The 18,880-nt window shown below is 36.4% G+C and overlaps 1 protein-coding gene across 1 annotated transcript in view; it reads right to left on the reverse strand.

Moving 5' to 3' along the window:
• CDH8 (cadherin 8) overlaps positions 1–18,880 on the reverse strand; it is a 153,729-nt gene that overhangs the window by 63,776 nt on the left and 71,073 nt on the right. The window contains exons 4-5 of the mRNA XM_009669844.2: positions 18,731–18,850; positions 3,443–3,610 (exon numbers count right to left, since the gene is read on the reverse strand). Coding sequence (XP_009668139.1) covers positions 3,443–3,610; positions 18,731–18,850 — 288 coding nt within the window. The remainder of the gene's footprint in view (positions 1–3,442; positions 3,611–18,730; positions 18,851–18,880) is intronic.

An 18,880-nucleotide genomic window follows, 5' to 3' on the forward strand; every position in this document is an offset into this window, starting at 1 on the left:
ATCTATTTAGAAATTGCAATATCTTATTTTAAGTAAGCAGTGCATTAAGAAAAAAAAAAATCCATTTTGCTATTATACTCCTCAGTCCTTTGCAATGCATTGAAAAACGGAAGACACACATATGCTTTACATCAAAAATCCTTTATGGAGTGCTTACTCTTATTTCCTGTTGGCAATTTACACATATTGAAGCTATGGAAAATGGCTGAGCTAAGCAACAGTACTGCAGTACTATTTAGTAGTTGACAGAGTCAAAAAAAGCATTAATGCTTAGCAGATGAGACTATTATAAATGATATTTATATTCTTTGATAAAGGTTCTGGACTTGTTTCCTTTCTTCACAGTTCTTCTAAGACAACATGTGATTTTTACTGTAATATACAGCCAGTATTTTTCTAAAAATAAAATGTTCTGAAGTTGCTGCTGTAACTATTTACAGGCTGATTACAGCTGAAAGTAGGAAGCAAGGAAAGCATGAGGAATTTGCAAATACATACATTAGATATACACAGTCTGCCCCAAAATGAAATAACTTCTCTGAAAGATGTTTTTCCTTTTCACTATACAGCCAAGGTTCTGTACAGAAGTTATTCTCTTTTGATTTTATTAATTTCTGTGTTTCTAGGTGTATCTTATAAAGATATGGTATTTCCATGGAACACAAAATGTAACAGCAGTTTTATTTATCATTTAGTTTTTCTTCTTTAATGTTTCTAGGCTAAATTATTAGAGATAATTTGGGGATCATCAAGATTCCTCAAGGATACTCATAATGGCTCACAAACAATGAGCAGCCAAAGCAATCAGTGCCTCGGGAGACTAAATTATGGGTTCATAATTTATACTGCTGTCCACACTTTGTGGTTTGACTCTCCAGACACAGCTGATTGCATTTTTAGATTAGTATTTTTCTCTCAGATTTATTGAGATAGTTCACCAAATATTGTGAAAAATGTCTTTATTACAATGCAGCTGACTTTTATAAAAATTGCTCTTGAGAATTATGAATTGGCTCGTCAAGATGTCATAGTTCAGGCCTGACCAAAAATCTACAGTAAGCATCTCTGAAAAACCTAAATCTTCACAGTCGTACACCGTTCTTTTCAATATAATCCTATCGTAAACTGTTAGGTTAAAAACTTCAATGACTTATACAATACCTCTAAAATTATTTCAGAGAGATCACAGAAGTAGTGAAAGTTCATCTTTTTCATTTCTAAAACCCAGGAGGCTAACGCTCTTTGAAATCTAACCATAAATATACATTTCTGTCCTGCCTGGAAAAAATAAACCAATAAAACGCACTGCTTTCTGAGTTCATTACAATTTATTGCGAAAGCAGCATGCATTACATCTCACGAATTTCTGTTTCTTCTGGTTAGGCTCTATTGTAAATTTGATCCTTTCTTATTTTCCTTTCCAGACAAAGGCAAACTGTGCTTTAGCAGTTTAAAAAATGTTGAAGACCTGGGCAACTATTGTATAAGTGTAGAATCATGATTAATCTGTAACGTAAGGCAGCATGCTATGAACACTTGTTCTTAGAAGGCAGAATTTGTATTAGTATCCAGTTACAATATTTACTTAGCGCAGCCTCATTAAATGCAATATAGAGACAATATAATTATATACTACATGCCATTTTTTTCTAATGAAGTTGCATAATACTGTTATAACATAATGGTTATGACAAGATGCTAGCTTGAATGCCGTGCTGGAGTGCACTGGATATAACAAGGTTATATACAAAGTTGCCTCAAAGATAGCAACTCACTCTTTGTTGAAGGAAAATTAGTCTAATTAACCTAATTAATTTTCCACATAGCAACTGTATTTCAGGGATCTGTGATGCAGTTTTCCTCACGCTATCCAGTCAACCTGTCACTGTACCCCATCTAGGGGAGAACAGATATGAGTAATCTGCAAAGTAAAAATACAGCTTCATCTTCGTATGTATTCACTCCTTGGGCTTCCTGCTGAGACCTCCAGCAAACGTACCAATTAGTACCAATTGCGTTACTGATTTTCTGAGCTGCTTACCTGTCTCCTAGGGCCTGGACAGACACCATCAGCTTGTTTCCTGCTGGCAGGCAAAGGCTTTTTGACAAAGAAAGTGCTGATACAAGTACAAAAGCCAGGTAAGCTGGCAAAAGTAGATCTGTAGTCACACATTTAGAGCTACTGTACATTGCATGTATAAAATAAATGTCTCTCTGCATTAGGGCGATATGGTTCAGCCAGGAATCTCATCTATACATGTTCACGTTGTTAAGGGAATTGTCATCGTACATTGAGAAACATTACTGCACAAGTGCAAGTAATGCAAGGTGATAAAAATCCGTAACTTCTTGACTTCATCATATTTTATAATGAAAGAAAATCTTTCATTGTGCATAGAATGCTTATCTGTTAAAAATCTTACTAAGACGAGCTTATAAAATGTGTTTTTTGCAAATAAGCTCTTACTTCTGCTTATTTACTTTACATTTCTTCTCTATATGTACTTATATGTGCTTTTTTCCAGACTATTGGGGAATATTTACCACGTGGTGGATACTAGTACAAAAACATTTCACTCTTTGCATGTTCAAAATAGGGCAAAAGTAGACCTTAAGTGATGCACATGTGAAAAAGAATTAATTTTACTCTAGGTACATAAGTAAAATTTGTTAAAAAGCATGCTTATAAAAGCGTAAAGATGATACAAAGTCTAGATGTGAACACTTTCCAACCCCCAAATAGACTCTTATTATTTTACAACTTTAGTTTTTCAGAAAAAGCTGAATAAAAAGATAAGTTTCTAATACTGCATTAGAATGCACTTGTTCCAAATAAAATCGATCCAGTCATTACGTTCTTCCTTCGGCCTTCTCCTTTTCGTCCTCCTCTTTGAAATGGACTACAAAGCTTGTAGAGAAGCTCAGCAGGATACTAAACCATTTTAACCCAGCCCAGCAAGATATTCATTGGAACCACTGTAGTAAATATGGATTTTGAATTAAAGATCAGCAATTAACTAGATTCAGACTTATTTTTCTTTATTTTCTTCACTCATACCTAATTATTCGAACCTTTATTTCTTTTATCAATTACACGTCTTTGATTTGTCTGCATCTGAGAAGGAAGTTCCTACAAAAGCAACTAAAACTAATACTTAGAAAGAATGGAAGTGAAAGCAAAATCAGCCACACAAACGAAAAAAATCCTTAAGCCCTTCTGTGCGGACGTAAGAGGTGTCACAGGGAATACAGACACGTGTACACCAGTGTGGACATAACAGCCTCTTTCCCAAAGTTCTTAATCAGGCAGAGGACTATTAATCCTTCTCTAGTAGCAGCTACGTATTTTTAAATTATATTACAAACCCAGGCAATAAGATGATTAAAAAAAAAGGTTACTAAAATCTTAGATAGGAGAACACATACACATAATGGCACTTACTCTGTGCAAACTTAGGAGGATTGTCATTAACATCAGTGAGTGTAATCGTCACTGTTGTAGTTCCAGAGAGTCCACCCATATGTCCCCCCATGTCCTTTGCTTGGATGACCACAAAGTATTCTTCTTTGGCTTCTCTGTCCATGTTGGGAAGAGCTGTTTTAATTATAGCTACAAAGCGGGGAGGGACGGGGAGAGAGAAAGGGGTGGTCAGGTACAGATTCAAATTCACTTCTGTAGGTATTTTTACTCTTATCGATATAGGTAAATACTGCTATAAAAACTGAATTGCTAAACGTCCAGTTGAGTTGCCTCTTAGTACCAAAGATAAAGAAGAATTTGAGATTTTCAGAAAAGTATATTAGAGTATATATCTACTTTACTATATATCTATATTATCTACTTTGATTTAATTAAAAGTGCAATGACATTGCAGACAAAAATGAGAATTAATCATACCTGTGATACATTTTTACAATTTTTTCCATGATAAACACTTTGGTTTCTGTCCTATCCCTCACAGGAATCAATTGTTTTCCCACAGAATTAAAAAATTTGAAGACGGCCTCATAGTAGAGACAATCTGCAAACACTCTTAACTGTATCTGTCATACTAATTTTTTCAAATATTTTAAAAACAAAACCATTATTTAATCTGATCTTGTATATAATGCAGGCTACAGATGTTCCCAAAAGTCCTAAATCAAGCGCCTCAACTTCTACTTGAGAACGACAGCTTGTCTGTCAGAGTCTAGTCATCAGTAACGCAAACAAATTCCTACAGTCAGTTCATTGCTCCTACTTCAGCAGTGCACTTTGTTGGACAACAATCTCAGTAGGTTGCTATCACCTACTTCATTAGGTTAGAAGTCTTTCTTTATAGAAAACTGTAAGTAAAATGATCTGTAGTATATCAAAATAAAAATGACAGTGGGCTAGCAGGAATTTCTCTGCTAGGGAGAGTCCAATTAAAGATATGCGGTCAAATCCATTGCAAGCTCCTATAAATTTCATGGGCATCTAACAGAAGAAATAAAAAAACCTCTTTCTTTCCAATACTTGTCCATCCCTAATGTGCTATTATATTCACAGCATTCAGTATGGCAAGTGCAATACCAAATGTTGAGTGAAAAATTTAGCTCATGTTCATTGCAGTCTAGTAATGTCCACCATAATAATAATAATAAAATTAAAGAAGTCTGACAAAACCTTCTGCATCTGGAAAACATCCTTACATGTTAAATTGAAATATAGCCTTTTTTCTTTTAATTCTGTTTTTGAATCATATTTTTAACAAAATCATCTGTCTGTAAAAAGAGAGCACAAAGTTCAAGCTACTGCATTATCTTAGTAGTAAGGGAAGTGTAAGAGTGCCAAGGGAAATCAAATCCACCATTGCATTCGTTTTTTTAAACCATCGTGCTTGAGGGTTCTTATGAGGCATAAAGAGCAGCGTCTCTTTGCAGGGGCCTGTACTTACAGAGCCGAAGGACACTGCTCATGCGCAGATATTGACAGTTACTCATCAAGTCTTCTGAAGTCATTAAAAAAAAAGTAATAGTTTTATATCATATTGCACATTCATTAAAATTGCATGTTCTGTAAAACGACCTAGTTCACACCCTGGATCATAAATACCTGCTCATGTGCTGGATCATACATTTCATTAGCTCTCACTCTGTATTTATGTTTTCTGTTTAAAATTGCCAGGACTTTGCTAGATGCCAATCAATATTTATTTCAAATAAAATCTATGAGTTTTGATTTCTCTGTTAGGACAAGTACAGCTGTGGAGACTTCAAATAGGTCTTTTTCTTGCACATAGTTTGGTTCCTATTAAATAACAGTGAGCTCCTTAAAAAAGATGCTCTTTGGCTGAACTGCCAAGATTATCTAATTCAGGTACCTATAGTGAATGAAGAAAAGTTTCTAGTCTCTTTCATTATTATAGATGAGTTCAGGTAGAATTTAAAATCAATTTTTCTTTAAGATTATAATATTGAGAATCTGACCAGATCTCCTTTTCTTACGTACAGAACAAAGCTAAGAACAAAGAGGAGTAAGACACTTAGAATAAGTGTCTAAGACACTTCTAAGACACTTTCTAAGACACTTAGTGTCTTACTGGCTCCAAGAACCACCAAATATAATGTAATAACAGGCTTGTAACCTGTATTTTTGTAAATGATTTCTCTAAAATACTACTATTTTATACTATTTTTATACTACTCTAAAATACTACTATTATTGTCTTACATATTTCAAAATTTTACAGAATATAAGTCCGGATGAAAAAAGAAAACTCTGTCTTATGTCTGTTACCACCAAGCCAGAATGATCTCTTCTTCTCAAGGAACTCAGTAGACATCAGTGATTTTTCATCCCAGCAGGTTGTGAGTGGGATTAGGGAATGATTAATCATGCCAGGGAGCAGCAAGGGTTGTCTGCTCTGCAAGGAAAGGTGAGTCGGGAGTGGAGCGGGGTAGTAAGGCAGGTGGGAGCAGGGACTTCACCAACAAGGAGCCGGGATGCAGAAAGGCAAGTCAGGGTCAGGATCAGGCCCTGAGACAGTGGTCAGGGTCAGACACAATCTAGTGACCATCCTGACCCTCCAGCAAGTCAGTAGTGACAAGGCAGCTCCAAGGCCAAGCCAGGAAGCTGAGCCAGCGGGTCCGAGCCGGGTCAGAACTGAGGAAGAACAAGGCCAGGCACAGACACAGCTGCTGTGCAGCTGCCACGCAGCACAGGCAGCGGCCAGCAGTAAAGCCTAAAAGCAGCTCCCAAGGGACAGGAGGGCAGCTCTCACTTCCAGCTTTCTTCACAACAACTCTTACTGGTGAAGGAGCTGACCTTGGACTCAGTCAGCTAAACTCTTCAACCTCGCCAACTAAACCCCTAGAATGGGTTGTGCCTCAGGGCCCTGGCAAATATAATGTAATCTGGTGCTTGTAAAACTAATGAAGCATCCTTGAAGTAACTTTCACATAATTTCACTATTTTTCTATATCATCTATTGGAGGGGACATAAATTATTTTTCAAAACACTGAAGAACAAACTTCTTTGGAGTTCATATTTTGAGGGGAAGAGGAAAACTCAGAAGATAAACATTTATCAGATGTACTACATGCAAAACACTTTTTTGAAAGAATAGGGCCATATCCTCTCATAGCAGCCTAGGTATGGAAAGTAAATGATATTTTTTTCTAAAAGCAGTTTAAAGTTGTCACTGACTGGTCTGGACTGGTTTACTATTCATGATTAATAATGATGCATTCTGCAAATAACTCTACTGCTATAAACAAGATGATTCAAAAAAGAGTGCTGACACAGAGAAGTATCAGAGTTTGGTCCACATTAAATTTTTTCAGTAACAGAACTGATTCAAAGATCGTTAAAAACTATTCTTTTCATTTATTTTAACAGGTTTTGAATTAAGCCTGCTGTAACTTTTTTTCAACTATTATTTTTCTGGCAGAGAGTTCTTTCCCCTGCTGTTTTTTTAATCCAGGTTTACACAGTTATGCCAGGCCTAGAGATATCTTGTGAGAGACACCACACTTTGTTTCATTTTACTGTTTCAGACAAGTTAATCGTTTCAGTAAAGTCGTGATTTTTCCCAGACATTTCCACATGTATTTTAATTTGTCTCTTAATGTATGAAACACTCCATCCCTTGTCTCTGGTTTGAAAGCGGTGAAGAAGATTTAAAAAAAAATTAATCAGAATTAAAGTTTCCAATTTTTAAGGCATAAAATTCTGGGGTTTTTTTCTGTGTAAAGATACTAACACAACCTGTTACTTTAACAGTTTTATACATATTCCTACTTGCTATCTCAGTCCATAAACCATTTACTCAGGGTTACAGGTCAAAGACAAAGTCAAGTTTCAATTTTGAACAAGATAAAAAGATGGAAAGAAAAATAGTTTACTGTTTTAATTACTATCACAGGATCTGAAGGTTTTTAAACATCAAATAGAATCAAATTGCAAAGTTTATTGTTACCACCAGTACTTCTATGCTCAGCATCTTTAGAATGGAGGTCAGTAAAAGAATAGAAGCAACAATATCTCTTATAAACCAAATCAAGAAACACAAAAAGCTTCCATGCCCACCTAAAAAAGTAATGTGATCAAGACAAAGATAGATAGAAAGTGTTACGTATGGAGAACTTCAGCTTGAATTTGCTGGAGAATATTTATTTGTCCTTCTGCTTTACTCACCATTCTCAGGCTCGACTCACAGGAAATACTGAAACTTTCAAACTACTTTCAGAAATCAATTCAGGCTCACCAAACACTAACGCGCATCCAGCACACAGAACATTCACTCATTGAGCATTCAGCCTAATCTACTTCAGTTCAACTCAGAAACAAAACTGAGAATAAAAACATAATCACTTTCAGCATGCTATGATGGATGAAAATGATATGTGCCAAACAGGAGAGTCGTTTAAAAGCTAGGGGTGGGAATTATTGTAAACTAATGTAGGGCAAGTAGATGCTTGTTGGAAACGGTATTCAGAACAGTTACCAATGGCTTACTGTCACAGTGGACAGATGGATGAAGTGGTTCATAGGGTTTGCTCTGCTTCTAGCATCATTCAATATTTTCTGAATGATGGAGGACAGGAAGAACTTACCAAGCCTTTCAGATGACACAAAGTTGGGAACAATTTTAAGTAGTGGAAGAATAGGATAAGAGTTCAAAACAATCTTGACAAATCGGACAGTCTAAAAAAGGAGGATGCAACTCAATTGGCAAGGAGAAACGTATTTTGTGTGGGTGAAACAATTAACAATTACAAGAGAGGAGATGATTCACAAGACAGAAAGAAATGTGGAGTCAAAATGAACTACGAAACATCCCCAATGTTTTACTGTTAAAAACGCTCAAATATTTTCTGGGGATGTATTAGCTAGTATGTTATATGTAAGAACCATAAGATAATCCTTTCACTCCACTCATACAGGTAACGCTGCACCTGGAATTGTGTGTCCAGTTTTCCTGGAACTGATCAGGACTGTCCAAAGCAGCAAGTATAACACCAGTCTACAAGGAAAAATCTGGTTGATGTAGTTTATGAAAGTTTGAAGGAAGACTTTATAGCTAAGTGGGTAAAAATTACTGGGTGCTAATCTCCATTTTGACTGGGGATAAGAAAAAAAACAATAGGCCTCAAATGTGAACCACAAAATGGGTTCAAATTGCAGCAAGAGAGATTTAGGTTAAACATTAGGGGAACATCTCTTTAGCAGAAAAGGTAAGTAAGTGCAGAAAGACAAGGCTGCCTGTAGAATTTATAGTATCACCATTACTAGAAGTTTTTAAGAGCAGGTTAGACAAACATCTGTCAAGAATAAGGTGAGGTAGAGCTGATCTTGTTTTGGGGCAAGGGTACTCACTACACACTCGCTTCAGGGCCCATACTGTCTCATAAAAGGCTTCATCTCTATATATTATAAGTCAGGATAAAATAGTTCATCAAACCTTAGTCCTGTGAAAACCCTCAACGGACTTGTAGTACAACCAGTGAACAGATACCTGCATCATAATTTGGCTACATATCCTCTGACTGAAGCTGGAAACAGGAAGAAATGGGTTGGAAAGCAAAGAAATCAAGGAGTAACCTCTTCAAAGAATGAAAACATCCCCTATATTGGATGTTCCTTTTTTGTTTTTTTAAGCTGAGTTGCTTTTCCTAAACAGCTATTGGTGTCACACTGCTCAATAGCAAATAAAACAGCAGCAGAATGGGATTTACTTTTACAGTCCTAAATGCACACACTGAGCAATTTGCACAATCTGCCTCACAACTTGAATCGGTTAAAATGCACCCCTGTGGACTACTTTCAAAAACCTATTTGGAAGAATATACACTGTCTCACACTGAAAAAGATCAGGGGAAAAGCAGCAATGTGTCACAGGCTGTAGCAAATGGAGAGGAAGAAGAGAAGCAAGCAGGACAACAGGAATGGAGATTTGTTTTTCACTTTTCATTTTCCTCTCCATTTTTTTAAGGATCTCTTTATGGTAACGCTATACAACTACACATAATAATTGAGAACATGGAACAAAACCAAGCAAGCACTATGCAAAATTGGAATTTGACCCTGAAGAGCCTTTCTGAAGTACCTCATTCATCTCGCACGTTTTGATGAAGACTTCCAGCTATTTCAGCTGGTATGCTTTGGAGCTTCCACTTCTTTATTCTGGAAGAGCTAAGTAATTGCTTTGATCTACCTTCAGTGCTAAAATCTTGGTGGAGATTCTTATTAAATATAGCAGTCATTTAGGGCCCACTCTCCTGTAACGTCTATCCTGTAATTTCTTTAGGGAGCCACAAGAGGCATTCTTTGTGCGCTTCATGGCATCCCCATGAAGCGCACTGATTTCAGCGATGTTTTAGTAGCACATTACAACAAATGTTCACTTGGAGACCTTTAGAAAACTTGCACCATAATTCCTAAAAAAAAGAATAGATTGCCACAAACTTTCTTGAAAATTAAATAAAGTCTAATCCTCTGAAGAGTTGGTGCAGGCATACTAAATCGCTATTTCTTAATTCAATTTACCCTTCATAATCATTTTAATAAAAGTTATTAGCATATATCCCCATTTCTTACTTAGTTTTAATGCTTCTGAGTTTGTATTTTAATAAGAAAGGAAAAAGATCTGCAGTTTCTATCTAGATTGGCTAACTTTCTAAAAAATTATCAGTTACAGGAACATCTGAACTACATTCAGATGCAGATATGTTGCAAATAAAAGCCATTAGGCACAGTAAAAATAATCACTAGGAGGAATTAAATACTATGTCATATAATTACATTTGGAGTGATTCTTCGACATTTTTGTGCTCTTAAGGAAGAAGCTAACAATGCGCATTCTTTATCACCAACTTTATTTTCTAAAAGTTTACAGGGAAGATGGCAGTTCCTTCCTCTCTGTCAAACAAAGAGATGAAGGTCAAATATTGTTGTATTACATCTCTTGTTTCCTGTGTAACCTACAGTCTATCATATCTTATTTTTCAGCCTTTATTACTTCCATTTGTTTGTGTTTTCTATTTATGCTTTCCTTTTCAAGTAGATTTTCTAAGTTTCCCTTTATACATAAATTAACACCACCTACATTTCACTACATATATTGTTCTTGAAGAATATATAATATTTTGTTATATAACATCTATTACGATACTGCCTTTTCATTCAGATGGAACTTCTCTCTGGGTTTTACTGTATTGGAAAAAGCTTTCATCTGTACTTACCAGCCAGTTCTTTTTTGCCTGGGAACAAGATTTCAAAGGCACAGAGGAAGGATCAGCCTCACACCAACTGAGAATGAATGCTGTAAATAAGCATTCTGCTTTGCATTTATAAATCTGCTTCCTTAGCATTGTATTTCTAAAGATCCTCTAATACCTATAATTATATTGGACACTGTAAGGAAAGTACCTCAGGATGCTTTTTCAGATGTTCCCCAAATCTAGCTCAGTAGTTCAAATTCCTCTCTCTAATTCAGTCTACTGAAGGAAAACATTATCTAAGAGAGATATGCAGCCCCTGTTTTCCTGCTCAACATGAGGAAAAGGTTAAATCCTATCTCTCTCATTAGCTTTCTAAAACAATACAGGTATCGCTCGAAAACACAAGAAGCCACCCAGCAGAGGCTTTGTTGTCGCTATTGTTATTAGATAAAGTCTAGAAGCATAAATAAATCTTTTCAAATGCCTACCTTGATTGTAAGTCACTCATACTTGCCAAAACCAGATATTTTTAAAAACCTCTCAAAAGTGACTTTAAAAATCTTTTATTAACCAGAAAAGATAGCTATTGCTGCTACAGGACTCAATCCTACAACCCTTATCTATACTAGCTGCACTTCTCGACATCAATAGGCACTGAGGCCCGTTGAGATAGAGAGCCATCGACGTGTACCGAGAGGGATCGAGAGCTATGGATGTCGTGCCCTAGCCACACGTATGGAAATCAACACTCATCAAGGCCTGGTGATGTCAAAAATGGTCTATGCTGATAGTCAACACCGCCTACCCAGAGCAACATCAGCGCCAGACCAAAAGCTATGCACGCCTGTCGAGAACAAGCACTTTTGGGGCCTATCGATAGGGTTCCCTATCTATATTGAACCCCATCAATAGGTCTGGAATTCGATAGGCATCAATGCCACTCAATATTCAGAGGGATAGGTATTCACACGAGGGGTTTCGGGGCCTATCGATAGGGTTCCATATCAATATCTATTGATATCACCCCCCCGCCACCTATTACGCCTATCTCCCACTTTTTATGTCCCTCTGCAACTTAATATGCTCCTGACAACATGTTATGCTCCCCACCATTTATTATACCCCCCCACCACTTATTATGGCCACGATATATCGCACCCTCCCCTCCATTAGATTAATATCTATTGATATCCCTCCCTGCCATTTATTGGCCTGCCCTCCAACACTTATTATGCCCCCCCACCAGTTACTATGCCCCCCAATGACATATTATGACCCCCCTCCATTTATTACTCCTCCCTCAGAAATTATTACACTCCTTTCCAATATATTGTGCCCCCCGCTATTTATTCACAGAATCACAAACGGTTGAGGTTGGAAGGCACCTCTAGAGATCGTCTAGACCAACCCCCCTGCTCAAGCAGCCTCACGTAGGGCACGTTGCCCAGGATCGCGTCCAGGGGGCTTTCAAATATCTTCAAGGAAGGAGACTCCGCAACCTCTCTGGGTAACCTCTTCCAATGCTCAGTCACCCTCGTGGTAAAGACGACATTTTCCTCATGTTCAGACAGAACTTCCCGTGTTGCAGTTTGCGCCCGTTGCCTCTTGTCCTGTCGCTGGGCACCACGAAGAAGAGTCTGGCCCCACCCTCTTCATACCCTCTCTTCAGATACACACTGATAAGATCTCCCCATTTATGTGCCCCCGCCACTTATTATCCACCACCTCTGCCTTATTAGGCCCCCCTTAAATCATTACACCTCTCCTGCCATTTATTATGCTCTACGTCACTTATTATATGCCCCCAAAATTGTTATGCCCCCTGCCATTTACTATGCCCCTCTTGCAAATTATTACACTCTCCGCTTAAAAAACAAACCCTCCCTCCATTTAGTATCCATATCAATATTGAATCCCATCAATAGGTCTGGAATCCAATAGGCATCAATGCACCTCAATATTGAGAGGGATCAATGTCTATACCACTCGATGCCTATCAAGAGCAAAACTGGCCCAAGAGAAAAAGCAAGAGATGCCTGTCAAGAGCGAAAGTATGAACTCCAGAGGTTTCTACATGTGCTGGAGCCTATTTTGCTACATCTGTAGCACTGATACTGCTATCCGTGCTACATGAACCTATGCGCTGTATGCTACTGTGCTCACTTGCATTCTTACTTAGGAAAAGGAACGGAAGTAAACCTAGAGTTCACACGTCTCACTTGCTACGACAGAACAACGCCCACCCATCCCAGTTCAAACCTCTCTAAAATGATTTCAGGTAAAGAATCAGTTAACTGCAACTAAATCTGCAGTAATTGGCAGAGTTATCACAGCAACAGTATAGTTGACAGAATGAGCTAGAAGGCAGTAGTTCAATCCAGGCTCTGACTAATGTAGAATAAGTTCTTTCTCTACACTAATCCCACCAGGGCTTAAATCTAGACTACTTAGAAACTAAACTATTTAGAAAGACTCTGTTGAACATGACCTGGTTCTGTTCCTAAGAAGCACATTACTTTCCCTTTACAGTTGCACATTACTTTTTGTATTAAAACTGTTTTCCCATCTCTCTCTCTAGTTTGAAAATGTTACTTTGTCATTTTATCATGAGTAATTACAGAAACAGTCCCTGTGCCTCTCTTATTATTAACACCTCTCAAATATTTGTACGGGGATTTCATATCCTCCTTTAATCACCTCTTATCCAGTTTACACAAATTAAGTTCAATCAATCTCTCATTATATGTCATATTATTTAGTCTCTCTCACCTTAGCTATCCTGCTTTGAACTTTCTTTTTTATGATGATGGGTCTCATCCGTACAACATACAATATTCTGAGGGCAGTTTGAGTAGTTATTGATGGGCAGCATTACTAATAAACTGGGCATTAACAACTAGATAGACAAAATAGTCTGTAACATCACAAAGCTGTCTGTAACTGAAAGGTTGCTGTCATTTATCCTGCTGTTATCTTACTTGTTTTTATTCTGCTGGGCTGCATTTCAAGGTCTAGATGGAGGAGGATAATAAATACTGTAAATTAAAAGAGAAGATTCTGGACTGCCTTCTGCTAAGCGCCATTTTCATCCTTCCTAAGCTTACTCTTTTATGTTCTGACTTCAGAACCACAGTGTATCTCAGGTGCAACAGTGTGGTTCGGAGTGGGCCAAACAGCAAATCATTTAGAGCTCTGTTGAAAAGAGTACATGCAATTTTACCTGGAAATTAATGTTGAGAAATATTTTTGCATAGGTATAGAAGAAGATCAATTATTCGCTCTCCAAGGAAATATCCATATTGTGTTAGAAGAGTGCTAAGTTTTCTAGATCTTCTGACTCTTCTATTTTCATCTCAGATTTATTGAATCAAACTTTGGCCATTGTACCAGTGACATTATTCAAGATGGCAGCTTTAAAATTCAATTTTCATACACATATGGTAAGGGTTTATGTTTTAAAAATAGAATGAGCTTTCCAGTAGAGTAAGGCATTTGGCTTAATTTGTCTTGCCTGTTGAACTGTATTTCAGCTATGTGTCGGAGTGATATTACTTAAGTAAGTTCATATGAAATGTAAATAAGTCAGACACAGCTGGAAATGTTATTTTCTCTGCCATTCCTATATTGTAGAACACAGTGTCACTTTGTATTATGTTCCATTATGATAATCCTATTTTAAAGCTGACAGTCATGATTTAATATCCTTGAAAAATCGTAAAAATGAGAATGGTACTTTAGCTACTTTTAGCAGCCTTAAGAAATTCGTTCCCCCAGCATTTTCATTTTGAGTATTTGGATTGTGAGAGAATACGTACAACTTATATACCTTTATAAATAATACGCACATGACTAGTCAGCAAATCGGACATCAGTCAGTCAGATGTAAAAATAATGATTTATGGAATATATTTTAGTTCACTGTGAGTTACCTTACTAATCTGAGGTCATCTCATTGTATGTTGAACCTCCCACAGAAAATCTCAATCTGTATTTTTATAATGTATTATTTATTTTTACTCTGTATCAATGAACCAGCAATCATATTAAAATTCACCTATGGAGAGGGAAAAATAATTGTATCCAGAACCAGCCATCAAAAAGACATTTACTCCAAGCCATATTCATAGCACTGAATGAATAATAACCTCTGAATTACCTTCTTTCATGTGCCTATAACTCATACAACAAAATTTGCAAACTAGAACTACAGAAGTACTCTACAGGTACGCATTTTTCATCTAAGGTAATGGAAAATTATTGTTTTATGAGTCACTTACCAGTACTTATTTCTGTGCACCTAGCATTATGGAATTGTTTCAACAAGGAGGTTGAGAGTAACGTCTTAGCTGCAACTAAGAACGTGATTCAAAGGACTAAGCCTGGTTAATATCAAGGTAGTAGGGAAAATCTGCTGAAAACTGCTGTTGGTAGTTGCTCAAATCTAAATCTGTCCTTATTTTTTAAAAAAACAAAGTTAATAAAAGGCCTGTCATCTAGCTCTAAAGAGCTGAACTTCAACATTTGATACTCTCCCATGACTGATGGAAAATCTAAACATTTTTAAGGGGATCACTTTAACATAGCCATTCCTTAAAACAGTGGTGCCGTTTGGGGGAAAACACAGTTCTAGATGTAATATTTGCGTTCAGCATCAATAAAGTTTCAAACATATTGGAGAGATTTTCCATCTAGCAAGGGTGCCTGGCAATGTAACTCTACAGAAAAAGTACTACCTTACTTGGAGAATCATCTTCATTTTTCTTGTTTTTGACAAGCCACTAGTCTATGTAGCTCTTCTGATTTAGCCTGCAGACTGTCACCATAGTATTTGAACACCTTCCCCACATTAAAACTTTCACCAAGGTTCCTAAGTACTAAATACAAATGTGTAAATAATGTGTTTTCCTAGTTAGTAAGCAAAAAACATTAGGTCTGATGGCTCACAATGCTAAGGTTGGATAAAAATAAAAAGAAAAAGAAATCAAACATTGACATTGTTTCTATGTGCTTTGTACATTTTCTTTTGTTAAAATGCATCTTCCACTCTATCTGTTTGTGTAAACAACAATACTATCCAAATTATAGAGCTACTAAATTAGTGTGTATGTTTTATGTATCACTACCTCCAAAAGGTGAAATATGCAAGCTACTGGAAAATTGTGGCTATCTTACTATATTACTATTGGCTTTTTGAGGCTGCATGTAACAATCCATAAAATTCTCTGAGGTATGTAATAAACATTATCATACTTTTGTTCCAGAATTCTGATATTACCAAGAAAATCTGCTGCATACATCTTTACATTTTTCTGAAATCAACGCTTCTCTTCAGAAGATCCACAACGATGTTTTTCACCCTGTATAATATATGGCTGCAGTTTCTACAGGCTGGTTTGCTTATTTAATAGATTTTACCCGTGTTTCTAGTTTATATATTCTGGACAACAAATCTGTGCTGGAGGGCTCCATATGATTTGACATTTAAGATGGCTAATAAGTTTCTCTAAGTGAAGGAAGAGCAAAGACAAGAACAAATTCAGCAAATCTGTAAACATGAAGTATTATAAATAATGGACAGAACCATCTGATATCATAGAAATAACTGCATACTCTAACATGAGAGTAGGCTTAAACTATTCTGCGGGCAGCCATACAAGTAGTACTGTAGTTACACTACAGATGTGGGCCATTACATATAGATGGCACAGAAAGAGAGGGTGACCCCAGTACACAAACCCATTCAGATGCATTGCTTTAGAGAAGAACATAATCTGTGTTCTACACAGTCCTAGAAAAAGGGGGAATAAGAAACCACTTATTCATTCAGAAGCAGCTCTATAATATGAAGCCACATACTCAGGGACCGTGGCAAAGCCACAGTTGAATTCTTTATGATTAAATTCTCTTTAGAAAATAACATGTCATTTTTATGCTAACTGAACTGCTGCTACTCAAAGGAATATTGATAGCTAGAAATGAAGGTAGGAGGGGGAATTTAACGCTAGTGAAACAGGAGAAAAATCATGATTTTCAGGTTCACCAAAAACCTTTGGAGTTTTCTCTAGCTTTCATGATAATGGAAATCACTTTCCTAGTTGATGAATGGCTATTTCATTGGATTAAGCATAAGTTTTTTATGCAATACAAATAATAAACCTGAGTCAAATTAAACAGTTTTTTAGGTTCAGAATATTTTCTTTAAGGCTATTTTGTGTGAAAGAAGGAAAAATCATCTCTCTAGGTGGAGAACAGACTTCTCAGCTCCTATGTGAAAGCTTATGGTAACAGCTAAAGGACTAGAAGTATGCACTTAATGAACTTCTCTTTTAGAAACCAAGAAAATGGTGACAGAAGGAGCCTATATCTAATCCATCCTCTGATTAATGCTGTATTTTATATGGCATATTTTCTAGTGGTTTACTCAATCTGAGCTCAAGTATTCTCAGTTACTGTAACTCAACTGCTTTCCCTAAAAAATGATTTTACAGTCTTAAAGGTATCACCCTTGCTTACTTTTTCCTGATATTCAAACTAAGAATTTGTTTATTGCATTTTATTCCATTACTCTTAGGATATTGCTTCCTCAGCAACAGTGAATTGTTTTCTTTCTGTAAGACTCCTGTGTCTGAGGATGAGTTCATACCAGATGCTGCAAACATTGCATAACCAATACAGCTAACTCAACTCATTACTGCACACTATCATTTGTAATATAAAGGAAAATCAAATCGTATATTCTGCTACTTGATGGTCAGGAATCTATTCACAGATATGACTTGCAAGCAATCAGCCAGCATGAACTAAGGGGCTTTAGTGATGCCCCACTTGACATGCTTATTTTTGAAGTAAGCTACTGTGTTTTCCATCTTGCTGTGTTAGAGTTACTTCTTGTACATCTCAGATTTTTGCATGAAGCATAAATTAAACAATGAATCACATCCCAGAGACTGTTTTCATACGCGGAGAGCTTTCCTTCAACTAGAAGAAAATATTTTAATGGAGTGATTCCATTTATCCGTATACACTCTTTACCTAAGGTCCCTGCAAATTAGGGCATTTCTGGGAAAATGAAATAATTTTTCCCATCCAGCTTCACCAAGTCTAAAAGAACTGTTTAACATTGGTCAGAAAACTTAGGACACTTGAGCTGTCAGAAACAACCTTCAATAATTTCTCCTAGCATTTCTTTCATAACTTTGTTAATCTGCCTGGGTGTGAGATGTTTTACTCACACTTCACTTCATTATGGCAGCATAAATTCAGGAGATTTTAGTATATTTTAGAATGAGTTACACTTTTCTTCCCCTTAGGAGAGCTCACAACTGTTTAACTCTGTGCTTAAAAGTAGCTTCTAGTAACAGGTAAAAGAATATAAAAATAATATCAAATCATTTTGTAAAAAAAAACTTTTCAAACATAACTAAATGAATTAGCTGCAAGTACAACATATGTACAACAAACATAGAGGGAATGGATTTATTGGCACTTCTTTCAGATGATTCACTCAAGGCTTTGAAGCCACAGAGAAATAAAGATATCTTAATGCATGCTAATAAAACTTCATACCACCACTCAGTATCAGTTTCTTTCTTTCCCCAAATCTTTTCAATCAAGAAAGAAAAATCATTTTTAATGAAAACATATAACATATTCACTCAAATTCCCAAGTTAAGTTGTACATTCTTTAACTGGATACTATAGTCTCATATTGAAAACTGTATTATGTTCATTAAATTCATCCAGTCAAGTCTTTCAATCCCTAATCAGCTGCAAGTCACACAGCACTTCCACTTCCAGTTTTGCTTCAGCAATTTTGGTAATATTAGTGTCACCATTAATTGCCTTAGTGGTAATACAGATTTTTCTTTGTTTTTTTTACATAATCAGATTCTTGTGGGATACAAACAAGACGTGCATTACAAGTCAGTTATGCTGAAAGATATCTACTTATGCTCCCTGTTTAAGTATATGAAATGAAATATGTAAGAGGCACAGTTACTTGTGTAAATATAACCCAGAGACTCATAATTCAGGGTCACATACCTGTATGTGGCTCGATAGAAAAGTAAGGCTGTCCTTCCAGAATGCTATAAACCAGCTTGGCACTGTTTCCATACACTGGATCATCTGCATCTGTAGCTGTTACTTTAGTAACAAAGGTGCCTAAATAAAAAGAATATATATAATTAATAT

This window comes from Struthio camelus, chromosome 10 (genome assembly GCF_040807025.1).
Source record: "Struthio camelus isolate bStrCam1 chromosome 10, bStrCam1.hap1, whole genome shotgun sequence".
NCBI lineage: Eukaryota > Metazoa > Chordata > Aves > Struthioniformes > Struthionidae > Struthio > Struthio camelus.